The sequence below is a fragment of the Polyodon spathula genome, chromosome 25 (genome assembly GCF_017654505.1).
Source record: "Polyodon spathula isolate WHYD16114869_AA chromosome 25, ASM1765450v1, whole genome shotgun sequence".
Classification (NCBI taxonomy): domain Eukaryota; kingdom Metazoa; phylum Chordata; class Actinopteri; order Acipenseriformes; family Polyodontidae; genus Polyodon; species Polyodon spathula.
Genome location: NC_054558.1, coordinates 13,961,503 through 13,988,976, shown reverse-complemented (window position 1 = coordinate 13,988,976; position 27,474 = coordinate 13,961,503). Strand labels below are relative to the sequence as shown.

Below are 27,474 nucleotides of genomic sequence, written 5' to 3'. Positions count from 1 at the left end.
TGTTCTTGATATATACTGCGAGTTAGTTATTACACTGTAAGAGATTGGACGTACACTTAAAATAAAATTCCTATCTAGAAGTATAGTATGTAAAGAAGAAATGTATGCATGTATGTATGTATGTAGGTAGGTAGGTAGGTATGTGTAAATTGTACACGATTTTACACATACGCGACTGCATTTGTTATGTAGCATTCTTACACGTTTCTTTAATGCTACATAAACAAAATTACATACATAAAATCAATCGATCGATAAATGTGATGGTAGTCTACAAACGTATATTGCAAAGTGGGGGTTGAAAATGCATAGCTTTGGGTTTTAATGTTGTCATGCATATTTATTAACATAATAACAACAGTAATACTTTATTACAGGGAATGGAGGGAATCAAAGTTTACTTACACGAACGAGAGCTGTGGGTAAAATTCGATGACGTTGGGACAGAGATGATTATAACCAAGGCGGGAAGGTAAGTCATGCTCAATATGCACACGCTGAATTGTACAGGAATTGCATAGGAAGATCAATTGCATAGGATGTGTCATGGTGTATGTTAATGGAGAGTTAATCCAGTGGTTGAAATCATGTTTGGAGTTCATGTTTTTTAGCTTGATTTGAGGTATCGAGCCCTAAATAATAATAATAATAATAATAATAATAATAATAATAATAATAATAATAATAATAAATAATAATAATAATAATATACGTTATATTAAAACAAAATGAAAAGAAAAATGTAAAGTACAAACGGTTCATTTTATGTTTTTTTTTTAATTTTTTTTATTTTCTTTCTATATAAAGTATACAGGCTCCAAAGATATTAAAATGAAAAAACTTAAACAAAGGCTACACCAAAATGGAATACATTATTTATTTGTAATAAATAGGAAGTACGATTTTTAAGGCAACACATTTTACTATAATTGTGACCTGTGCTTAATGGAGGCCTGGCGTTGTGAATGATCACTTGAACGAGTCTTGCGAAATAGCGCAGTGGACAATTGATGCCATTTGCCTTTAAATGTTTAATGTTTAATGGGGAAACGTGATTTCTTATTGCTTTTAACGATTAATTGTTTTGTGTTACTATTTCCTCTATCCTACACAAAGGTGTATATTATGTTGAAAATACGTGTGTGTGTGTGTGTGTGTGTGTGTGTGTGTGTGTGTGTGTGTGTGTGTGTGTGTGTGTGTGTGTGTGTGTGTGTGTCGTCCTTAGAGCAATACGAAGACTGCGTTTTTTCCACCTGGTCAGCGTTAATTTGGAGGACCCAAACCCATTTTCCAGACTCTGGAGCTCTAAAGTTTGCAAAGTGGAGCCCCTGTCCTTTTGAAGTCAGTGTGATATTAGGTCTTGGCAAACGTCTCTTAAATAAAAAGGGTTTCTCTGTCTCAGATGCCAAATTGTATTGTGGTCAAAGAACATTAGTCAATGTAACAAAAATGTAAAAAAAAAAAAAAAAAAAAAGAAAAAAAAAGTCACTTGCCGAATGTAATTCTATATAATAGAAAACACATTTGACCTACACTACATGTGAACAGAACTCTTGAAAACTTTCAAACAAACCCTTCTCTTGCAGAGCGTTGGGGGAGGAGAACCCCTCCATAATACAATTCATTGGAAACACTTGTATTTTTTTTTTTTTTTTTTTATATTTGAATATAATATTTAAAATAGAACTTGAAAGCCATTTATACCTGGCATAAAAACAACACACGTATGGCAAACTACAATAAATACACGTTAAATAAAGAACACAAATGGAATACGGTTGGTTATATTCAAGTTATGCACGGTCAATATTGTTCAGCCTTTGTTTTCTATTGAATCATTTTTAATTGCAATAGTCGGCTAATATCAGACTATTGACTATACCGTTTTCAGACAAAACTTTGCCTTAAAGAACTTCATGTAGGTGCTCTAAATTATTATTATTATTATTATTATTATTATTATTATTATTATTATTATTATTATTATTATTATTATAGGGATTCTTTTTATTAAAATCTTGGATGCTGTTTGTTTCTCTTAATGTATGAAATACACTAAAGACCAGCGAAACTCATTATCAAAAGGCCTTTGTCAAATCAAAGTTTCTTAAACTGTTCTCATTTATTATTCTGCGGTATTTTGTTATATATCTCTATTTGTAGCTGTCTTGCATTGTGTTATTTTAGGCGCATGTTTCCAAGTTACAAAGTAAAGGTGACTGGCCTCAATCCAAAAACGAAATACATTCTCCTGATGGATGTAGTTCCAGCAGATGACCACCGCTACAAATTCGCTGATAACAAATGGTATGAACATCACTATATATAGCACAATTCCAATTAATGGAATACCATATAAATAAAGCAGAGAGATTGTGTGAGCTGTATGTATATGTGTTGAACCGCTTTGCTTTTAAGTCTTCAAATGGAATTGCACGTATTGTAAATAATCACTGTATAACGTTAGAACGTTGGGAGTTATATAAATATTATAATTAGTATTGCCCAGTTGAGATATAGACAGTCTGCACGCATACCATAGTTAAGTCTTTGAATTTAAATGAACAGTGTCAATGTTGAAAGCTATAGCATGAACTGTGGTTTAAGCTTTGCTATAGAAAGGGCCTTATTTAAAAAAAAAAAAAAAAAAAAAAAAAAAAAAAAACTACAATACAATCTCAGAAAGAATTTTTTTTCAATTATATTTAAAACGTAAATAACGTTTTTGTTTTAATAAATTGTTGTTATTTGGAGTTAAAGTTAACCTTTGATACAATGAATTCCGCTCATCTCTTGTGTGGCTCAGGTCCGTGACTGGCAAGGCAGAGCCCGCAATGCCCGGCAGGTTGTATGTGCACCCAGACTCGCCGGCTACGGGAGCGCATTGGATGAGGCAACTCGTCTCTTTCCAAAAACTGAAGCTCACCAACAACCACCTCGACCCGTTTGGACACGTAAGTATATTATGTTTATCATTTTTCATGATTGTAAACTAAGCTTTCTCATGGTTAATATGATGTATTTCTAAACTGTTCAATTCATGTTCAGTATCAATGTAGATGAGTCGTCCATTCAATCCAATTATTACTGTTGTTGTTGCTGTTGTTGTTGTTAATAATAATAATAATAATAATAATAATAATAATAATAATAATAATAATAATAATAATAATAATAATAATAATGAACAAGTAAAAGTTGAATATAGGCGGGAATGGTACCTTTATAACGAAATATTGCTTTTATATAATAATAATAATAATTATTATTATTATTATTATTATTATTATTATTATTATTATTATTATTTATTGTACTATTGTTTTTGTTTTTGTCTTTAGGACCATTTAACTCTTTCACGACTAAGCAACTTGTATTTCAGTCTTATTGTTTAGTTATTAATAACGTAGATTATTTTATTAGACTGCATTTTTGAGTGACGTTTTATTTTCTATACTACCAGAAAGGTCTGCTGTAGTGTTCGTGAGTGGAGTTAACGTTCCTAGCTCTGCACTGAAGAGCTAGAACAACAACAAATACCATCTTTTTCAATTGACAAAAATCGATATGTATCTCTTCAATAAGTGCACCTAAAAGATATGCCCTTGTTTCCATCGGTAACCACAGCACAGTGCTGTCCAAAGAACTACCCTGTAAAGCTGACGAATTACTTATGTTATGCCTCTGTATCTTCAGAACACGAAATATCACAACCTCTAAACAAATCCACGTGGTCTTTTAACAAAGCGAAGAATAAATGCGAGGCTTACATAAGGATTATTTCAAATAAACTGGAGACTTCTGAAGGGCCGTTGACTTGTGTGCCAACAAGACAAATCACAGTGTCACGTGTAACCACTGAACGTCTGGAAATATTTGATGAGGATTTTGAGAAGGGGGTGTGGCTTTTTTCAATGCTATTAATAGCATATGTAAGATATTAATAACCAACCTTTGCGCTGTCTGTCTGTTTTCTGCGGGTAATCGTCCAATATTTTGTCAAAAATTTCAGTATGTCAATATTTTGTCAGTATTTAAAAAAAATAAAATAATAATCAATTTGCAGGTTAGCAGTCAATGATTAAAAACAGAACTAGCAGAGTAACACCGCCAGTAGGGTAAGACGTGCGGGTTGTGAGGGCCTGCAACTGTACGCTAATAGCGTCTTCCTGTTGTGAACATAAGTACTGGGATATCGGTGAAGGTGTACATGCCATTACAATTACAATTTGAAATTGCATGTAAATGTTGTTAATATATAGTGACCTGATTAATGTGTACAGTACATGACAGACATGGGGGCAAAGATGATTCAAATACTGATGCAAGCAATAGGCCTACGGTGCATTTCAATCAGGCATTTAAAAATACATACGCCTGAATCTATGTTGACACCTGTTTGACACAGGCAGTCATTAAAAAACATGTTTAAAATAGTCAGTTGTTTATTTTTTATCAGTTACAAAACAAGTATATTCTTCTTCTTCTTCTTCTTCTTCTTCTTCTTCTTCTTCTTCTTCTTCTTCTTCTTCTTTCACTTTTAATCGATACACCAGGTTTTATTCATAAAATGTCTTATTACCATTTCTGTTATAAATTAAGTTTTTAATGTTAAAAACGTTTTTCTATGCATGTATGCCACAGTTTAATCTATATGAAAGTGTATTTAACCTCTATAATTCCTAAACTCATCGTGTGCTGTTGATTGCTTCATCTGAGTTGAGGAGTAAACTATATTCAGTTCAGTCCTGCAGCATTTTATGTGTGTTGCAGTGGATTTTGTCATTACCAATGACAAGTATGCAAAGAAATATTCAAACATTACAGTGTTTATTCTGTTTTTTAAATAAGTGAATCAGCTACAACAAACACAGATACAATATGTTGTAATGCTTTTTTAATAACATTGAATAAGTATTAAGAAAAATACCATTAACTTCTCATTAAAAATGCCATAGAGATGTGTAAGAATGAATGGCAATAATACTGACATTCTGTAACGATAATGTTGTTAAATAATATCGTTATATTGGGTATGGTGTCTAAGAAATCAACAATTAAACAATTTAAAGCTTGTATTGTAGCCTACTGTTGCATTTAAATAGAAACAGCGTTCTAGACAGAGAGCATGTGGAATTGTCGCTTTAACTGAGTGAGTTCCAAATGAAAGAACATTGTACAGCTTCATAGCGTATATTGAAAACTCAAGTGTTGCACTGACCACCTCTTGCCTCGTTCTTCTTGTAGGGCCAATTTTCCTTGGCCATTGCCAATGGCACACCGGAAACTGGCCTTATTAAAGGCCGGCAGCGTGTTGTTTAATCTATGACGTGCCAAATGTTAGTACGTTTCAGTTTTTCCAAGCCAGTTGCAATTTTCACGTTGCATCTCATTGTTTCTTCATCCCTGTTTAAAACTATTTGAACTGTCAGTGATGCTGCAAATCTTTGAATTGTTTATGTATTAAGTTCTTTCAACGTGGTCTTGCACACGCATTCTACATTTAATCACAAATGTATTTGGTCTATTTAGAAAACAACCTACTATTACAATGTATACCAATTTCTCTATCATTAAAAAGGCTATGGTTGAATTAAAACATAAATTCAGCAAAGTTGAATAACCACAAATAGCGTTTTATATATTCTTGTACTAAATCTTCGTTTGTGTAATACATGTCTGATGTGGATCATTCTAATAGCTTGTGTTTTTTTTTTTTTTTTTTTTTTTTTTTTCCGACAATAGCAGTAACATGGTCAGAGAAAATAGTGCCTTAAAGATATTATATTTTCGACTTGGATCTTGTAATCCATGACTCTCGTGCATGTAATGAGGTTACAAGACTGTCTAGTGTTGGTCTATACAATTCCCACATGTTTTAGGTCTGTATGGGGAAGGAAGGTGGGCTGCTTATTAAAATGAGATAATTAGGCAGCCGAGCACTGCTAATGTGGTGTCTATAAAGAGCGACCCTCGATCCAAAAATGACAAATAAAACATTGTACTATTTGAACAGGGTTCAGCTGATTGCTCCCTCGTGTGCTCCGGAGCACAAGGAGCCTTTATTTACACGTATATATATATATATATATATATATATATATATATATATATATATATATATATATATATATATAGAGAGAGAGAGAGAGAGAGAGAGAGAGAGAGAGAGAGAGAGAGAGAGAGAGAGAGAGAGAGAGAGAGAGAGAGAGAGAGAGAGAGAGAGAGAGAGAGAGTCACATTTTATGTTTCAGTCGTAAACGGAGCTGATCTCAATAGACTTTTCACTGTGAACTATTATAGTATGAACTGGAATTGAATGCATTTTCACTTCTGCTTATTAAGGTCGTTCCCATTTAGAGCCAATTGACCACTGCATACGTAGCAGGGTCGTTCATTTAGGGCCCTATTCTCACTTGGTTTACGCGCTATTTACGCGCTGAAAGAAGCGGGTAAACCGAGTGAGAGTCGGGTCGTAAAGGTAAGAAATACCGAAACAATAACCTATTATCAACAATACCTTTCCATACTATGTTTTTTTTTTTTTTTTTTTTTTTTTTTTGCTCAAACCTGTAAATAAACTTGACATACATTTGTCAAGGAAAATGTGTTTGAAAACAAATCCTGGACTTATACACTTTTGAGACGGCAACTAATTGAAATCTATTACTGTGTCTATATTCTTGTGTGTGTGTGTGTGTGTGTGTGTGTGTGTGTGTGTGTGTGTGTGTGTGTGTGTGTGTGTGTGTGTGTATATATATATATATATATATATATATATATATATATATATATATATATATATATATATATATATATATATATATAATTCTATTACTCTGTAAATTAGTCTATTTCTATCGTTACTGTTTAAACAATACAATAAAAGTTAAGTCTTAACTTGTATTGTATTGGTTAATTGCAGCATTTACAACTGTCACTGAAAAAAAAAACCTGCTCTGTAGTAGACCATACAATAATTAATAATTGCCAATCAATAGGTTTGGGCAAACCAGTTATCACAGGGGCGGAAGGGGGAGAGGAAGTGCAATTATGTGACAGAATAGGTCTTGTGAAAAAAGCTGGTTATTAATTGCATTGATCTTCCATGAAGCAAGGTCGATATGTAGTTTATCACACGAATAGAGTGGCAACAGTAAACAAGGCATCGGTAAACATCGGTGCTTAAAGGGTAATAGTGGGCCCTATTGAAAGAGAGGAAATCACACAAACGGGACGTAAATGAAGCAATTCGAGTTACTACAGGAATTTGAACAGCGTGGAGCTTTGACTGCTTTCTCTTCTTTTAAATACAATCCCAAAGCTACTCATACAAATCAGCATAGTAACACAAATGGGGGGGGGATACGTATGTATGTATGTATGTATGTATTTATTTAAATTAATTGTTACTAACCAAAACTTGCAGAGTTTCAAACTTTTGCTAACAGTATACAGGCTGTATTCTTCTTCTTCTTCTTCTTCTTCTTCTTCTTCTTCTTCTTCTTCTTCTTCTTCTTCTTCTTCTTCTTCTTCTTCTTCTTGTATAACACCGGTTGGTCCATTATTTATTTATTTTTACCTGGGCAATTGACTTCATCTGCATTGATGTCTTCTGCAACAATTAAAAGACTAGTTAGTGGTCAAATAGTTTACTTTAACTGAACAAACAGTAGCTTTGAAAAATGTCTTTGTAATGATATAAGATGCCTTGAAAGCGAGGGCCAATATCCTCCTACTGTGAGGAGGCGGCTAATGAAACGAGCCTTTAAAACATACTGATGCGCAGCCAACAACAAGTAACTTCTGAGAACAAACTGCGCTGCTAGTCTCTCAATTAGAGTCACTGTAATTAAATTAAAAGGCATTAGCTCGTTCACCGCTGATGTCTACGGCTGCCCGAGATGTCAAATCAATATAGCTTAGACCTGGGATGAGAGGGCCTCGCAAGACAAAATGACTTGTAGGGAATGTGGACAGCGGAGGTCTGGCGAGACTACCGCGTCTTTCTGTCGCCGAATTCTCCAGCAAACATAATGACGACATAATACACACGAGAGAGAGAGAGAGAGAGAGAGAGAGAGAGAGAGAGAGAGAGAGAGAGAGAGAGAGAGAGAGAGAGAGAGAGAGAGAGAGATTTTGCTCCAATGTAAAGTTAAACATATTTCTAATATTCAGTATTTAATATAACTTATTTAGTAGTGTCAACTCCCAGTCGATCAATGAAAACTGATTAATTACTAATTATTGCATAGAAATAGGTTAATCTATAATTGGATGTCCTTCTCTCTTATCCCTCCGTGAGTATTAGGCTTACTATTGAAAAATTCATTGTCAAGGCAAGGCTACCGTGTGTGTGTGTGTGTGTGCGTGTGTGTGTGTGTGTGTGCGTGTGTGTGTGTGTGTGTGTGTGTGTGTGTGTGTGTGTGTGTGTGTGTAAAAAAGCATCCTGCAGCTGTCAAGTTTTGCCTTCTTAGTACAGTTAGCTACACATACGACATCAAAGTGTTTCGATCTCTGTAGCTGTGAATAATTCAGTATATAAGCGATACCTGTGCAGAGGAGCCTGGACCTGAAGCACATCATATCATTAGTGTATAAATTATGTACGAATCACATCTTAAAAGAGAGGGAAAAAACAACCACAGGTCCAAAACAAATAGGAAAAAGTATTGCAAATGGCTGCATGGAGCGATACGATTTTGTTATTGATATCCGAATGCGTACGACTGTGCCATATTCGTTGTTTACTGCACTAACTCGGTTATATTTTACTTTTTTTTTTTTTTTTAGATTATATTAAACTCCATGCACAAATATCAACCAAGACTGCACATTGTGAAAGCAGACGAAAATAACGGATTCGGATCCAAAAACACGGCCTTTTGCACTCACGTCTTTCCTGAAACGGCCTTTATTGCTGTCACATCCTACCAAAACCACAAGGTAAGAACATGCTTCGAAACGTGTTTTAAACAGAACATGGAGAAATCAAGACGTGGCAGTTCATGTATTTAAACATCTTTATTGAGGTTAAATCGCTATTAAATATACATAGAAACACAATGACACATAAAAAAATGGATTGCACGTTGTAACACACTTTAAAATAATGACCGCTGATCAATGTACACGGCAATGGAGTTACTGTTAATTGTGATTTTCCATTCCAATGGATTTGTTGTACTTTTCATTCACTATAATACTCTACAATAGTATAGTTAATTTCATCTGTATCTAGAAACATTTGTTGAAGTCCTACGAAGTATGATTCTTATATATAATACAATACTATTGTTCTTAAAAAAAAAAATAGTGTTAAAACATAAAATGTAATATACGCATCTTTCTATTTTTATGGGTTCCAAATATTAAGTATCAAATTATGGATCCCCTAATATGGTTCTATTTAGAGTTGAACATTACAGGCTTGTTGTACAGTAAATAAGAATGGTTCTATATAAAAAAACTGAATACAATTGTGTTCCCTAGAATTGAGAGCATGGATTTAGAACATACTTTATACCCTCAGAAAAACAAAAAACAAAAAAACAAACAAACAACAACTATTGCACAAATAAACATTACCGATTACATAGTAAATGTGCTTAACATCTGCAAAAGATAGACGTTTCATTCTTAAACATGTGCTGTACCCTACGTACTATAATTACATATGCGAAGTAAACAGGACAGAGTATTAGTGGGTACTTTCGAAATCTGGTAGTTAAGTTGTTCTCACTAGCCATATATTTGATTTTACTGGGACAACAGTTAACAGTCCATTTTCCATATGTATGTTTCGGACAATAGATAGAGCTGTGAATTACAATTTAGTAAGCCTTAATTCACATATACCGCACTATGAAAAAGCCATCATTTATATCTGGAGCTCTTGACTGTCCCGGGGCAGCTTTAATCCAGAGCTGTTTGGTGGTTTAGCACATCGAATTAATAATGGCAGCATCACATGTAAACAGATCTACTTCAAGGCATTTTATATTAGTACAATACGTGTTTATTTTAATAGCAATTACACGCAAGGTAGAATTAGAGGAGCGCTTAGAAAAATCTAGCCTGTGAAACAGCTGTTAATTTTAGAGGCGGCATATTTTTTTTTCTCTCTTTTTTTCTTTATTTGAATTTAGTGCTATATCTACAGGGTGGCAATTTACACATATACATATACACATATATATATATATATATATACACACATATATATATATATATATATATATATATATATATATATATATATATATATATATATATATATATATATATATATATATATATATATATATATATATATATATATATATATATATATATATATACATATAATATATATATATATATATATATATATATATATATATATATATATATATATATATATGTATATATGTGTGTGTGTGTGTGTGTATGTATATATGTGTGTGTGTGTGTGTGTGTGTTTTGACTGAGGTAAGGTTGATGAAAACTATACACTTCGTACATTTGTGATATTTTAACCTATATAATGTAATTGATTCTCTACTAGAATCGATTACATTATATGGGTTATAATAGATAGATAGATAGATAGATAAATAGATAGATAGATTGTAAGGTTGATTGAATGCAGTAATCCTAAACACAGCCACATGTATCTTGAAGTAACCAGATTTCAGACAAAGCGATATAAATTCGACTCTTAGGACCCTATAAAATAAATAATAGCCGCAGAAATAGAAGACAGTTTAATACTTTTGCTTTGAAATCTCTGAAAGGTTGATTAATTTGCTTTCTAGAGTTGACTTCTTTTAGTTTGGTTAACGATGTGTCAAACATTGGAACACTGATATTGTATATTGATTTTATTTCATATAAATAATTTATCTCCGTACCCACCAAACGCCTTGTTTTCCCATCCGGAAAGAACACGTTTTACTCCGAGTATTTTTTTACTTTGTTTTAACGTTGTTTGCACTTAGCAGCCTATATATTTTATTTATAGCCGATACATTTTTAGTTTATATATTTCTTGAGGGTGTTCTCCTTGTGTTATTTGGTATTTTATCTTCTGTTCATTGGAAAATTGACATTACAAATATTGTATATAACAATCAATAACCTCGTCGGCGGTGACATTATTGTACATTAGTAATTGTTAATGAAAATATTTCGTTTTAGTGAGCAATAATTTTTAACTGGTCATTTGAATTAATACACTTACTTTTGTCTGTTACCTTTTATGTTTAAGGAAAAATAACTCAACAGATTGGATATTTTGTTAAATCATTATATATGTATTAAAATCTGAAGAAAATATATATTTAATAGGCCTATATAAACAGAAGGTGTAGGTAAAATGTTTTAAATACATTTTAATTATTTATTTTAGTTTGATAATTGACAATTGTTTTCAAAATATACTATGTATACAATATAAACAAACGTGTTTAAGACGAGTTCAAAATATTCTATTTTTATGAGAAAGTTCTTCGTACAATAAACAAACGCACACCGATCCTCAAAACTTGACTAATCTGTCAATTACGTATTTGCAGAGGCTTTCGTTCACAACAGTTTCTCTTGACAGCAACACATTTCGAGATGATTGATAAACTGCATTACTTTCACAATTCATTTTTTTCTTGGTTCAAATAACAAATTGCCAAGTCATATACAAACCAATTCAACTCAATAGTGTAAAGATCATACATATGCACATCTAAATTACCTAAGAATGAGCAAATTACTTTTTGTTTAAAGAAATATATGGGACTCCAACAGCATCGAAACAATAAAAGTTTAGTTTCATTGGAACGTCAACTTTACAACAAAGCACAGTTCATTGTAAAGTTGTTTTGTTCTACAGGTATGACTATCATTATGTTGAAAAGTAGAATGAACTCTATCAATCATTTAATGCGTGTTTCTTTTTTAGTTTATTCCAAACACCTACACGGGTTAATAAGCAAGGGGAGAAGGATGAGCATTTGACCAATAGTGACGGTCAAACAAAGACTATTTACTATGGAGGTAGTTGGACCTTTAATGGAATCGCCAGGGCATCTAAGGAGAAAATAACCCGTCTGTTGTCTTTTTCTACCCTGAATATGGAACCCCGTTGGATTGTGCTAATTTTAAAGTAATTGTTTTATACTTTGTTAATCATAACTTATACGAGCGCCATCTTTAAGATAATTTTAAATCATTGTTATATTGATCATATCTCATAAAGACAAGCAAAATACTGAAGACTGAAATTGTTTAAAGATGATGTTCAAATAGACAATAGAAAGGTACAGATCTTCCTGTATGGTAGTTCCAATGAAGGTAAAACAACTTCTGTCATAAATATATCATTTTGGCTGCCACCGGTTGACAACATGTTTATTTCTTTTCTTGAAAATTAGACAGCTGCTTTTCCCGTAAATAAAACTTAGAATCCAAGATCATCCGCAACGTGGCTTCTGCCCTAATTTGTTTATTACTATTGACTGCGATGTAATCCAGATTCACCGCAGTTCAAAAAGAAAATCTGTTTATTCTTGATTCAAATTGCTCCGTGTGTGTGTGTGTGTGTGTGTGTGTGTGTGTGTGTGTGTGTGTGTGTGTGTGTGTGTGTGTGTGTGTGTGTGTGTGTGTGTGTGTGTGTGTGTGTGTGTGTGTGTGTGTGTGTGTGTGTGTGTGTGTGTGTGTTTTGTGTGTCTTATAATAATTATTGTTCAAGGCTTGGGGACGGTAATAAAAGAGCGAGGTGAAACATACATGAACCGTGTACCTGTCAGTCAAAACGGTGTATTCCATTTAAAACAGGAAATGTAAACGTAAGCCATCCAAAGCAAATAAACAATGATATCCTCTCCTTCCGCGGAGGGCTTTTAGAATCAGGGGATTTCTTGGCAATTATTCTCATTAAGTTGTATAGCTTTGGGCTGGAAATCACCAAGATGTATTTGTAGTTTGTTGGGATATCCACAATGCTGCTTTTTTCTCTCAAATTCAGCTCAAGAACAAGGGTGTAATCGCTTCGAAAAGCTGTTACATTCCGGGTCAGGTTCCCAAGGGACAAAGAAGATCGTTCATGTTATTGTGCATTCTAAATCATCTATTATCATACATGTAAAATCTGCCCCAAAATAAAGCGCAATGTCGGAAATAATAGTTGTACGGGATACTTTTTTAGTCTGGTTTGTATTTTTTGTCTAAAATACCCCCTTCTGAAAGAAAACAGATCGATACAGCTAATAGCATTAACATCATATCACATTTGGATTTTCAAGTAGTAGCCTATTCACAGATGCCATTGTCAGCCTACATTTCCTTCTCAATCCTTGGTCCCCTGCATCAGTATTTCTATGAAAATTATTATTAAACAGTTAGGAGACGTTTTTATCCTAAACGACTCACAGAGACTAGGGAGTGAACAACTGCTGCTGCAGAGTCACTTAGAATAGGACCTCAGTTTTATGTGTCATCCGAAATTTGCTCCCCGTGCACTTATTTTCATACATTGAAATGGAAAAAAAAACCCAAAACAAAACAAAACGAAAATCATCCAGTGTGTAATGTGATATGATTAAGATATTTTGTTTTTACTGATTAGCATCAGTTCTGAAGAGATTATTTTTTGCAATGTATCTTTTATTGGGGAGACAGGGGGACGGGGAAGGGGACCGGGACGGGTACGACGTGTACCCTTCTTATTCTCATGTGCAGATATATAATTTATCAAGTGGTGCAATTATTATTATTATTATTATTATTATTATTATTATTATTATTATTATTATTATTATTATTATTATTATTATGACAGTTAGTCAAAGTAGCATTGATAAATACTGGTCAGGACGAATCAAATCTAATGCGGTACGTACATATTTCACAGCAGCATACATGCCCAAAGATGCTATCATTTGCCATTTCAGTGGTCGGGTCTTACATTTCTTGTGAGAAGAATTACAATCTGAAAGATGCGTATTTAATGAATTAATTAATCGATCACTCAATTAATTAACCAGCATTCTATATCCCATTACAGTAAGCTCTTCACTCTTTGTGTGTGTGTGTGTGTGTGTGTGTGTGTGTGTGTGTGTGTGTGTGTGTGTGTGTGTGTGTGTGTGTGTGTGTGTGTGTGTATTCAAGCAGATTATGTATCGTGTAAGCATGCATTGATGGAAGAATACACCTTGGGTGTAATCATGCAATACATTAAACTAATCCTGTTAAATGAGGTATATAGTAAGAAAAGGTTAAAAAGGTTAGGAGAATTAAACGCATTCAATCGTCTAAGTGCATTTTAAGATGATAGGCTTTTCATTTTAGTCAGGAGGTTCAATTTTCCTAATGTTTCGTGCATGGTCTTCCTCTATTGGTTAAGCACCAGTGGCACTTGTAATCGTTCGAGCCTTCACAGCCGAGATGTGTCCAACACAGTTCTCTCACTCAATTAACTGCACGCTATAACTGGAACACACTTCTATTCATGTCCAACATGCAAGTGTGAAACAGAGATAACCAAAAAAAAAAAAAAAAAAACAAACAGTGTGAGTGTGTGTGAGTGTGTGTGTGTGTGTGTGTGTGTGTGTGTATACGTATACACCAAGCATATTATTGTAACATATATTGCTCTGTTAGAATTTCGAATTTGGCAGCTTATAAAGTTAACAGCCCTTTTATGGTCATCAGCCCTCAGCCAGATCAGCTTAGGATATTTCCTCATAATGAATAAGAGCGCAAGTCAAATATAAAATTTTACTAGGCATGTTGCTTTATATATATATATATATATATATATATATATATATATATATATATATATATATATATATATATATATATATATATATATATATATATATATATATATGTGTATCCATATGAGCATCCTTAAAATTTTAATATTAGGAACAACTGTGGCTTGCTTGTTGATGACCTGATATCATACTATGACTACTATACTATGCTACTACTGTACTACTACTACTACTACTACTACTACTAATAATAATAATAATAATAATAATAATAATAATAATAATAATAATATTAAAGTGGGCTGAACCACAGTCCACGCTTTTAAAACAAATCAGTTAACCCGTATCATTAGAAAAATACCGTTTAAAAGGATTCACTTAAGTTTTAAAATGTCCACATCTGCAAAAGCGCGATTCTAGTACATTTTGAACAATTACAAATAAAGGGCGTTTCATTTGAAACTTATTGTTCTCCATAAAACCCTTTTAATCGATTTCCAATAGCAAGGAGAGCTGATGGGACAGTAAAGCAAAATAATGAGACAATATTGCATACCATCCAATAGTAATAGGATTACAGGTACAGTTCTCAGCAGGTTGAAAGAAATCCCAATGACTAAAAGTAGTAACCCATTCATAAGGTTTAATCAAGACCATGACGATATGGTTGTTTTCAGGGGGGGTTACGTGTAGTTTAGATTGGCTGTGTTTTTGGTAACTTGCTTGAAGGAAACGCCTGTGTTATGTCTTTATGTCACATGATAATTATTTTAGTTTGGCGAATACATTGTATGGACTTGGATTTGAATGCCTGTATTTATGCATGCACTGACTGGTTTCGCCAACCCCAACCTTGCATTCAAATAATATCCAACGAACCATCACTGTTTTTAATAAAAAGAACAACCGTGTATGTTTCTCATTTAAATATATCAATACAAACGAATTAAGTCGCGAATGCCTTTTCCACACTATTACACCTGGTACAAATCGACTATTTCCAATTGAACTCGATTTGCTCAACTAGCGGTTTGATCATTAAGCTAACCTTACAGCTTTAAGACATGTTTCATTACTTTATACTGTAATCTTTATTTTGATATCAAAGCCTACCCGAAAAGACTAACAGGTGGTCTAGATATTTAACCATTGATGATGTAAAGACATCTAGAAAACTTGATAGTAGTGGATAATAGCTCGATTTTTGTTAAATTCTTAAGGGTGTAGGCTACTTTACATTTGTGAGGGCATGTCTCTTATCAGAGCTTTTTGGTTTGTAATTTACCAACATTGTTAAAAGCAAAAATATTTCTGGTAATGTAATAAATACACTTTCACTCTGCTAAAGCACGTTAAACAAAACCAGGACCGTTCATACAATAACGTTTGTTTCCCATTTCACAAAATAGAGGCTATAGTAAATTACTGGATTAAAACGTTTTGAGAGTAGTCGAGTATCTTTGCATAGAATGTGTGAACCAATTTAAATGATCTTGTATAATATGCACATGAACAAGGAGTTAAAATACATCTAATTATATTCATAACACGCAGGTTAAGATTTAAACATTAACGATTAAAGTACAGTACAGCCATAAAACACTGAGTCTATAGATGTGAATACTTCTCATACCAAGCCCTGCAGCAGGCCACGTTCCCTCATATAAGTGACATCACAGCCAGATACTTAGGAGACTGTAATGTTTTTTTGTGGGTCACATGTTGTGATTTCAGCTTTTCAAGCGCAGTTTGAACTAAAACACCTTAAATTGTTAGGTATTAGGAAGACACAGCAACCATATATGAACGCTGTCTTTACAATATCTGTGTATCTTAAACTGGAATCACGTTGACTGGAATTTTAAGCAGTAAGCTAACTAATAAAAATAAAAAATGGTTTTGACAAACGTTTATGAATCAATAATGCGTCCATTATTCAACTGTATGATGTTGGCTAATTCGATTGCCTCCACTGTCGACTATTTACAGTGGACCTATGCCGTGTATTGTATTAAGGTGTAGCATTTTTGCAGACTTGTCATTAAATCAGAACTTCATATTTATATGTCTTCTTATTAAAACAATTCAACGTGTAGATTTATTTAGCAAGACATTTTAAATTAAAAAAAAAAAAAAAAAATGAAACAAAAACGCCCACAACGTATTGCCAACATTGAAATGTCCAAAACCATAATCCGTGTAGACAGGAGAAAACTACAGACTCGGTTTATATTGCTGGCTGTCTCTTTTACACAATTAAATACACATTTTTTTTTTAATTTTATTTCAGCACACTGGACAGTTTTGGCTGTGTTTCTTCGATGGAAATTGTAGATAACCCAAAGAAAGTGGGATTTTTTTTATTTGAAAACACGGAGAGAATCAGACATTCTTACATTTGGTTTTACGGTTTAAAACGGGTGTAATTTACATTTGTGAGGGCATGCCCCTCCGCAAAGCTTTTCGGTTTGTAATTTACCAACATTTTTAAAAAGCAAAAACATATTCTATGAAACTACAAAACTATGAGCGTGCACGCAATAACGTTTTTCACATTTCACAAAACAGGGGCTATAATAAATGACTGCACTAAAAAGTTTTGAGAGTAGTCCAGCATATTTGCATATAATCAATTGACTAATGCCAATGATCTTTTGGAACATGAACAAGGAGTTAAAACGAATCTAATTATATTCCTAACACGTATAGGCTATTTCAGGGCAGTGAACTTTTTCGCGGATTCCATTTCGGATGCGGGTCAGAAAATTACCTTTTCTGGTCCTGCGCGGGTATGAATCACCAAAAACGTTTCGTGTGGCCTTTCAGTGTACTCGTATGTAACCCTTTCCCAAATAACGATTGAGACTGTAAACGTATTTCACCATTGCAGGAGGCGGTTGGGGAGTCAGATCGCTAATCAGTGTTCTCGGTTTGTTTTTCCGCTTGTTTGACACATTATTTTATCTTGCAGAAATGGAGATCTCCAGTACAAGGGATGGCGAGCCCTAATAATAGTTGATAATAGTTGATAAATAGCTCGCGAGGTAAATCAAAAGTGTGGAATTCCTTTGGAGCCTTGGCGAATGAAGTTAACGAACGTGCGATTGGATTCTTTGTTTGTAAAACCTGTCATCATGTTTACCTGTATGAACCACAAAATAGGTACTTCATATCTGATAAAGCACATGTGTAGCTCCTTTTCAACTGGTGACAGGAAAGGAAGAGACAGGTATTTTATAGTAAAGCAGAGACAGTTAAGAAATATCACTCTGTGGAGAATGGAGATTTCTGTGTGACTTAGAGCGTGTGTCAGTCGACGTAGGCAGTCGCTAAAGGGATTGCAATTTAAAAAAAAAAAAAAAAAAAAGTGGGTGACATATTGTGATTTCAGCTTGATAAATGGACTGAACTTCAGCAACTTTAGTTATTAGGTACTTGACACAGCAACCCTCTATAACGTCGACCTTAAATAGCTGCGTATCTAAACTGCAAACAGGTTGAATGGAATTTTAAGTCTTACAGTGGGCCTACGGCATGTATTGTATTAAGGTGTAGAACATTTGCCGACTTGTGTCATTAAATAAGTATTTTATATTAGCTTATATTTCTTATTAGTAAAACAATTCAAAGTGTAGATTTATTTAATAAGACATTTTACATTAAAATATGAAACAAAACCGCCCACAAAATATGAAATAAAAATGCCAACATTGAAATATCCAAAACCACAATCCGTGTAGACAGGAGAAAACAAAAGACTCGGTTATTGCTGGCTGTCTCTTATACAATTAAATACACATGACTTCATTTCAGGACATTTTGACCGCATCTCTTTGCTGGAAATAGTAGATAACCGGGTGTAGGCTATTTTACATTATTAAGGGCATGCCTCTTCTCAAAGCTTTTTGGTTTGTAATTTACCAACATTTTAAAAAGAAAACAAAACATATTCTGGTAATGTAATAAACACAATTTCAGAGTGTTAAAGCAAGTTGAAACTACGATATAAATGTTATTGTTTATATGGACCGCTGAATCTTTAATGGTTCTTCTTCTTCTTCTTCTTCTTCTTCTTCTTCTTCTTCTTCTTCTTCTTCTTCTTCTTCTTCTTCTTCTTCTTCTTCTTCTTCTTCTTCTTCTTCTTATTATTATTATTATTATTATTATTATTATTATTTATTATTATTATTATTATTATCTTTGTTTCATAGATCACACAGCTAAAGATTGAGAACAATCCGTTCGCAAAAGGTTTTCGTGGAAGCGATGATATGGAATTGCACAGGATGTCAAGAATGCCAAGGTAAGCAGCACACTGGGCAGTGCTGAGGAATAGCCCTTGTAAACAGACCGATTATGACATTAGTCTAAACATAACTGGGTACAACAGATTGTCATGCGGCACATCTTTGCACTGTACAGTTCCATAATCTAAAGCTTCCCTCGCCTTCCCTCACGATAATCAAAGACTTGGTTTCTACAGGTGTGTGTTAGCTGTGTGTTTTTTTGCTGTGTTTTTTTTTTAAATGAAGCAATGTCATGGATTATTATTAAATTGTGCAGAATGGCAGGAATGCTGTATACTGTTATGTATTGTTTTCAGTAAGGAGTACCCAGTGGTCCCTCGCAGCACAGTCAGACAGAGAGTGGGCACCAATCAAAGCCCTTTCGGGGGTGATGTGAGGGGTCTGCCCACTCCCTCTAACCTGGGCTCCCAGTACCAGTGTGAAAATGGAGTCTCCAGCACCTCCCAGGACCTGCTGTCCCAAAGCAGCCCCTACCTCCTATCCCATGAGCACAGCCAGATCTACCATTGCAAGAGGAAAGGTAATGGCTGAAATGAGCTTTAGCAGAAAAATGTCATAGCTGCATAACTTCTAGCATGTAAGATTGTACATCAATTGATGAAACAACGTTTTGGGTTACCAGTATGCTAGACCTTACAAATGGATTGAGACCCTTCTTCCAGTGTTTTTTTTCTTTTGAAGAGAATTGGTAGATATCTCTCTCTCTCTCTCGGCCCTATATATATATATATATATATATATATATATATATATATATATATATATATATATATATATATATATATATATATAAAGATGCTTATATTATATATAAAGATGCTATGAACTAAAACTTTTAAATCAGTATGTAATTTAAAAATGACCCAAGAGTTATAGTATTTAAGACTAGAAGTAAGGGTTTAATAGAACATTATAAATATACTAATTAATACAGATAGTAAATTTTGAAATCCAAAGAGAAATTTTGCCCAGCACTTACAACACAGTAATGGCATGGTTGATTTTAACTTAAAAGACAATCCTTTGGCATTGCCTCACTGCTAATAACGTATTAGACTGTATAGGGCATGATCCCATTGCTATTAACTTATAAGATTGTACATGGCTTGACTCTGATAGTTGTAAGAATGCACATGGCATTACTCCAATACTATAGAGTATAGTCTGTTTTGTTTTTTATGACATAGTTAATTGGTTTTGTTGAGTAAAGACTTGTCATTTAGAGGCCTAGCATAAGTTCATTAATCTCTGCCACTCCATGGAAATGACTTGAGCAGGATGCTGTTGGCATCTCATGTAGTGGTGCAGCATGACTGTTTGGTTCTTGCTGCAGTCAGCAGACTCTTCCCAACAATCAAAGGAAACACATAATTTGGGGTTAGTGAAACCACCCATAGAGACAGCAGGTCAGGAAGTTGATGGGGGTCACTGCACTTAGACAAATCAATCCATAATCCTGTCTCAATCGAGATTTCAAAGTTGGCAAAACAAGGAACAAAATGTAGCTAACCCCCCAGCCCTGGAATCCAAGGCCAGTGAAGAAGCACCAGTCGCAGCTCCTTGATCTCCTGGTAGGAACAAGGTCTGGGTCAGGGGTCTCTCTTCTCTGTTCTATTCACTGCGGGTCACATTTCTAGCTGCTGTATGTGGAACAGTCTGTGCCTGACTCCTGCCTTTCATTGAAACAGTGATACAGTACTAATCCCCCACCAGATACATACAAGCCAGATTTAAACCAAATATGAAAGAATTCTGAATTGCTAGTGTACTGTGCAAATGAGTATATTATAATTAGTAGTAAATGTTTACATCTGTATAAACAACAGGAGTTTGCAGCCTTATAATCTTGAGCGATAATGTTCCTCCTTTATTAAAAAATAAAACTTCAGACTTCCTGTTTTACACGTTCAGATTTTTTTTTTACATTTCATACAATGTTTTTTTTTTGTTTATTAAAATGTGCTATGCTCTTTTATTTTATAGAATCACAACAATCCCTCTATATAATCAGCCTTATAATGTTTGCTTGGGTATATATTACATCTTATACGACTCAATTTTATTTACTGTAGTTTATGATATTATTAAAAATGTTATACAATATGCAGTGAAGAATCCCTAAATTATGTTTTCTTTTCAGTTCTTGTCACTTTATCTTGGAATTATCCATACACTAAGAGAATTGTAGTTTATATCCTATAGTAAAGAATGTGAAGATTAATTAAATTCAATAACCTCCCCCCATATGTCAACATTCAAGAGTAATGATATGTAAATATGTATCCTTAAATTGCTTTGTATTCAGTTTTACAATATGTATTTGTTTATTTATTTCATTGCTCAACCGTTTGTGAATGCAAATTTAAATGAATTCAGAACTTCATTATGAAAGATTAAGGGCTGAGTGATTAAGTCAGAAACTTGTTGGTTACTGGTCTACAGAGTTGTATAGCTGAATAGTGCCACCTATAGGAGAAAGGCCTCACCACAGGAAGGTAACTAGTTTAACATGGTAAAATATTTCTGAACTATTAGGAGATACCACTTATGAAGAATTCTAACAACGCCCTTAGCCATGAGACATTCAATGGTAGAAATACTGAAAGAAACATAATGCATTTCAACAAGGAGTCGGTGCAAGACATGAAGGAAGAGTTCTAGTCAAAACTTTTGTCAAATTTATTAAGTTACTTTTAGTATTAGTGACATTGATAAAGACTACTTCTTGAAATGTTTGTATAACTTTTTAAGGTTAATTTAAATACCACTAAAGTAATGATTTGAGTTGTTACAGTTGTATTAAATATAAGCCTTCCCCAAACCGCTATGTGTACATTTAAAAGACAACATCAGTCTTTTGTTAACATATTCCTATAATAATAGCCTGTCTAAATTTGATTCAATGAAACTATGAATGCTGGTCACCTAGCTCAAGTGTATTTAAAACTAGAGCTCAAAGTAAGCATCTCGGTGAATCTGAAAACCTGGTTACCCATTTAATCACAAACTTAACTGGGTGTCGTTTTGGTCTCTCTGCAGTAGAGGAAGAGTGTCAGCCAGGAGAACACACTTACAAGAAAGCGTACCTTGAGAGCTCTCCCAGCGATGAGGACTCCTACTACCGAGCAGGGGGCTACTCCCACCCACCTGCCTCCTATAGGACTGAGTCGGCACAGCGTCAGGCCTGCATGTATGCCAGCTCATCACAAGCGGCAGAGCCTGTGCCTAGTCTGGAGGACATAAGCTGCAACACCTGGGCCGCTGTGTCACCCTACAGTGGATGCCCAGTGACTGCCATACAGCCGATGGAAAGGCTGCCATACCAGCACTTCTCTGCCCACTTCACTTCCGGTCCACTCATGCCCAGGCTTAGCGGAGTGGCCAGCCATGGCTCTCCCCAGATCACAGACACCCACGGCATGTACCAGAGCTCCGTGCCCCACCAGTCCATCGCTCGGCAGTGCGTTCCCCAGACGGGCATCCAGTCCTCCAGCAGTGGGCTCCAAGGCAGTGAGTACCTGTACTCTCACGGCATGCCACGCAATCTCTCCCCCCACCAGTATCACACCGTCCACGGAGTCAGCATCGTGCCAGAGTGGAATGAGACCAGCTAATCAGAAAGGAGGAAGGGGGAAGGAGGGCAAGACAAACAGGGTGCAATCAAATGACGTTAATCAATGTTTGCATTTCATAAGAACAAAGCTGCCTTCAAAATGGATGCACAACGCTGCTTAAATGGCCTCTGAAGATCTGCTTTGGTTTCTACTATGTTTTCAATACACCCCCCTTTTGAGACTCCATATAAAGGTGCTCCTTTCTAGGAAGGACAGAGGTTAAATAGGAGCCACAAAAACAATTTTAAGAAGGAAATCAAAAGATGTCAGATGAAAGCTTTGCTTTGCCATCCAACGAACGCAGGTTGATTGGAAGCGAAAAACTTTTACCTGCAGATAAAAGGAGTTGGCAAAAGATCTAAAATCTGAGACATGCAACTTTAAATGGCCAAATGGTATTCAGCTCACTTCTGTTTGTGTTTTCATTGTAATCTTTTTGCATTTTTTTTCTGTGAACTGGTACACTCCGTTCACACTGTTAAGTTGCAAAGCTCTTAATTCAATCAAACAAATGTGGCAAACTGGTCCTAGAATGTTTTGGCACTACATAGCTTTTATTTACTGGCATCTGTGTATGCAACACACAGGGGCCAAGTCAATTTCAGGTACAATAAATGCATTGTGGTACTATCTTATTGATCCAAACAGCTACAGATCTTAGAACTGTGAGAAATGCTCTAGTGCAGAACTCTTTCCAACATATTTTGTAATATTTAGTGATGTTACTTTTTAGGAAACACCAGTTGGACTATAAAAGTTAAAGAATGGCGTTAGCTCTACAACTGTTAATATCTATAAAATAGACCTCAATGCATCAGAGAAAGGATAGATTATTTTGGTACTAAATAGGTTAATTGCACTTTTTCACAGTAGTGGCACAAAGTGTCAAGTTACTTTATAGCTAATCTCTGGTCTAATGTAAATTAAATAGTGCCGTGCACAGGAAATAAAGTTAATGTGTGATTGACTCTACCCTATGATTGCCAATTGCTACAGTTGAGCATGCTTGCACCAGTATTATTAAGCGATAAGTCAGCCGTTTACATTGTACTCACTATACATCTACCTACACATTGAGTTAGCTACAGTAAACCTGTATAGATTCATGGGATTTTTAAAGAAATATATAGAAATAAAATATTATCTTTTGCAGAATTAAAGGGATCACATTGTTCAAGTCAATCCTACATTGTAAGCAAGACAAAGGTTGAAATGTTATAGCAGAAATGTTTGTCTTATTATTTTTTGTTCACATTCTCTAAAAAAAACTCACAAAGCCCTTAAAAAGTTTACCGTGGTATAACCCACCATGATAAAAGCCTAGGGAAACACAGTAAAAACACGAAAAACCACCAAGATGTCCACTGAAGATATATTATTGATATTCAAGTCTAGTGTGATCATCGAACTTATGTGGTAAAAGCATAACAACAATGGTAAACTATGATAAACCAATGTACACACATGGGGTACACAGCAGTGAAAATTGCAAAAATCTTATAGGGAATGAAATACTGGCATTAGTGTCACTCCAAAGAAAGCTTTAAGTCTGCTTTAGACAGCTCTGTTTTTATAAACAGTGTCACCGAACAGGCCGTTTTTTGTCCTGTAGCATTTTTGAACCCCCTGGAAAACAAAATGAAATAGACTGACGTGTTTCACAAGCAAAGATTTTAGTTCTGAGAAGAAAAAAAGAATAATAAGAAAAAGGAACAGCTGAAATGGCTCATCCACTTAAAACAACCCAGCAGTACATATAAACAGCGTGATGCTGATGGATTTTCTAGTGTTCTTGCAGCTGGTTTTTTTCTACTCCTTTATTGTCTGCTCTTGCACAGCTGATTTCTTTTCCATATTTCGCTGGAATTTCTTCCAGTCTAAACAAAACCAGATATGTTTTTCAAGCTAGCCACTCCAAGGGTTAGAGATTGGCATCTCTGTTATGAAATTCAACATCCAAACCTGTAATCAAAAGCACTTGAACACTGAAAGAAAAATGTCTGACTATATATCAAATGGAAAACAAAATCTATCACACAGTTTACCAGTGTGCATGGAAGGTGTTGAATGATGACACAGGCCCTCGGTTGCCAACGCCTGGTTGCATTCACACATATAATGCCTGGTCACCGTATCGCATACCAGGTTGGGCCACTGTTTTCTCTTAATCACAGCCTTGACACAATGTAGCATCCATAAGGTGCTAGATGATGTCTCAAGGGATCCGTTCAATCTTTAAAACATCACGCAATTACCAAGCTAGCTAGAGGATCATAATGACATATGCATCTTTCAAGTTCATCCCTGTGAAAAGATACCTGATGTCAAGCTCCTCAAACCATTTGTGCACAATTCTGACACGGTGGATAGGTGTATTATTGAAAGTAACCATCACCTTCAGGGTAAAGCATTGGGTGAACTTGATCCAGAACCATAATTAAGTAAACTGCTTGTCTCCATACCAGGGTAATGCCTAAAGACAATTGTGTTGACAGGTCATTCTAACATGGCCAGGCAGTTTAAGTTTCTGATTCATTAGTTGCAGGAGCTGTCCAATTGTCCTGAACTACTGAATCTAAAGTGCAGAACATAGCATTTTCACCTTTTAGTGGATGTAAAAAATAAAATAAAAAAATGCTTGACTGGTTTCACAAATCCCGTTTAGCACTAATCTTGGACTACCTTACCAAAAATAAAATTCAGGTTAAACTTGATTGAAACAAACCCCTGATGAATCAATAAGAGATGGAGCAGGGTGGAATTCAATTGCAGTCAGACCTGTCTTACTAGCCAGTTCAACCGAAAAATAACAAAAAAGGGAGGCATCTGAAAACAGCAACTCAAGAGTCAGTGGCTAACGGTTCATTCAGATTTCACTCAACTGATTTCCGTATATTTAGTCCAGTAATGTGTTTCTAATTCTATGATACTCTAACCTACTCACCATGCCTTTCTGTATTGAATACCTGTCGTAAAGAGCATATTAAAATAACAAACAAAAAAAACAACAACTATCCTGGCATTGTACTATCAACTGAATATCATATACAATCACAGGGAATGTCTGTTTTATTCTGAGGAGTTCCTTAAATATCATGCCTGACAAATAATAACAGCGATAAGTGTGTTTAAAGAGATCTGCATAGTACAGCCTCGGTTTCTCTCAAATACCTTTATATGTTCCCTTTTTTTAAAAAAACATTTCTAGTTTTGCTTGTTTTTTTAAGAGTTATTGTAAGGAGAAAGGGTAATTGAAAAAAAAAACACAAAAAAATTAAATTATGTATCAAGCAATAAGTATTGTTTATTGAAAAACGAAATGCAACAGTTGTTTGTATTAATTATTAGTATTGTTCTTGTTCATAGTATTTATTGTTCTAGCATTATACAAATCAATTGTTTCTAGTTTGTTGGAAATCATATATTGTTAGATTTTTTAAAGAACAGAAAAGGAGTGGAAACAAATATGTTATAGAAGTCTGGTTAAAATGTAATTGTTGTATAAAGAGATGGATTACTTTGTTGTTTTTGGTGTAAATAAACACAAATGTATATACAGAACTGCAATAAATTTAAAGAAAATTTTGGACTATTCACATTTTGGACTGTTTTATTAATGTTTTTATTTTTCTGCTACTGCCTTCAAACATGATTACGCAGGCAATACGACAATCCAATGGAACAACACTATCAGACATGCATATCAATTAAACAAAGAATTAAAATGTAGACACAAAAATGTTTGGATGTTTCATGTTATAATGTTAAAAAGACAAATACTTCTCATCTAAACATGAATATGTTAGCCCTAGCCAGGCCACACACTTTGAGATAGTGTCTTCACATTTGGTATACAGCTGTCTTGTATGATTCTCTCATTCACCTTTAATTACTGGTGTCGTTCAATACAAATTAACCCATTTGGGGTCACTTTTATATTTTACCATATTTCAGAAATAGTACACATAGCTAACAAAACTATTTAATTAAATCTTATATAATATACAGTGCCATCACTTCATAGAGCTGACAGTTTCCTGCATGAAAGATGCACACATTATAGTATGTTAAGCATGGTATAAGCACAATATATATATATATATATATATATATATTATATATATATATATATATATATATATATATATATATATAAGGGGTATATAGGATTGTAAACAGTAACACTGCCCAACGTATCTCACAGTCATTTCCACAGAACACTTCCCGTTTATGGAATGCAGTCGAAACGCATCAGTTCCTTCTAAGAGTTTGAGTCCTTGTAGGAAAAACAATTCTGAATGTTTCATTTTTTAAGATTTGACAATTTAATTTCTGCAAATATCACCTCTGGTTGCTCCATTACAGGTGAAACAACTTCAATGTAAATATTAAATTTTTTGTCCGTCACTATAGGGTAAATTCCCATTATAAATCTTTTTTTTCTATTAAACAATGTTTTAAAATTGTTATGCTGACAATGTAAATCTAGTCATATTTGTGCATGTGAGGGCATCCAGGAGACTAGCCTTACAGTGTCTCATGAAGACTTAGTTATCAAGGAACATTCTTACCAAGTGCACTTGTTAAGGCATTTGAGAAGCATGTATAGTTCTCCTCAGATCTGACTCTATCGGACTGTGTCTGTGATCTCGGTGAGTCAGAGTTCACGAGTTCATGTGATGAATCAGCAGACACAACAAACAGCAGCCCAGCCCCAGCCCTATGCTTCAAAGAAATGAGACACAAATCACTTGCTTCACTGTGCAACTCAGTTTTATTAATCTAATGCAGGCAAATATT

At 34.4% G+C, this 27,474-nt stretch overlaps 1 protein-coding gene across 4 annotated transcripts in view; it reads left to right on the top strand.

Moving 5' to 3' along the window:
- Positions 1-26,230, top strand: part of LOC121300291 (T-box transcription factor TBX5-like) — a 32,800-nt gene extending 6,570 nt beyond the window's left edge. For 3 of the 4 annotated variants that reach the window (XM_041228796.1, XM_041228797.1, XM_041228799.1), the window contains exons 3-9: positions 378-472; positions 2,188-2,307; positions 2,807-2,954; positions 8,794-8,946; positions 18,965-19,056; positions 19,357-19,580; positions 22,100-26,230. In XM_041228796.1, coding sequence (XP_041084730.1) covers positions 378-472; positions 2,188-2,307; positions 2,807-2,954; positions 8,794-8,946; positions 18,965-19,056; positions 19,357-19,580; positions 22,100-22,674 — 1,407 coding nt within the window. In that variant the 3' untranslated portion in view covers positions 22,675-26,230. The remainder of the gene's footprint in view (positions 1-377; positions 473-2,187; positions 2,308-2,806; positions 2,955-8,793; positions 8,947-18,964; positions 19,057-19,356; positions 19,581-22,099) is intronic. The other variant, XM_041228800.1, reaches the window with a different exon arrangement.
- The last annotated feature ends 1,244 nt before the right edge of the window (positions 26,231-27,474 follow it).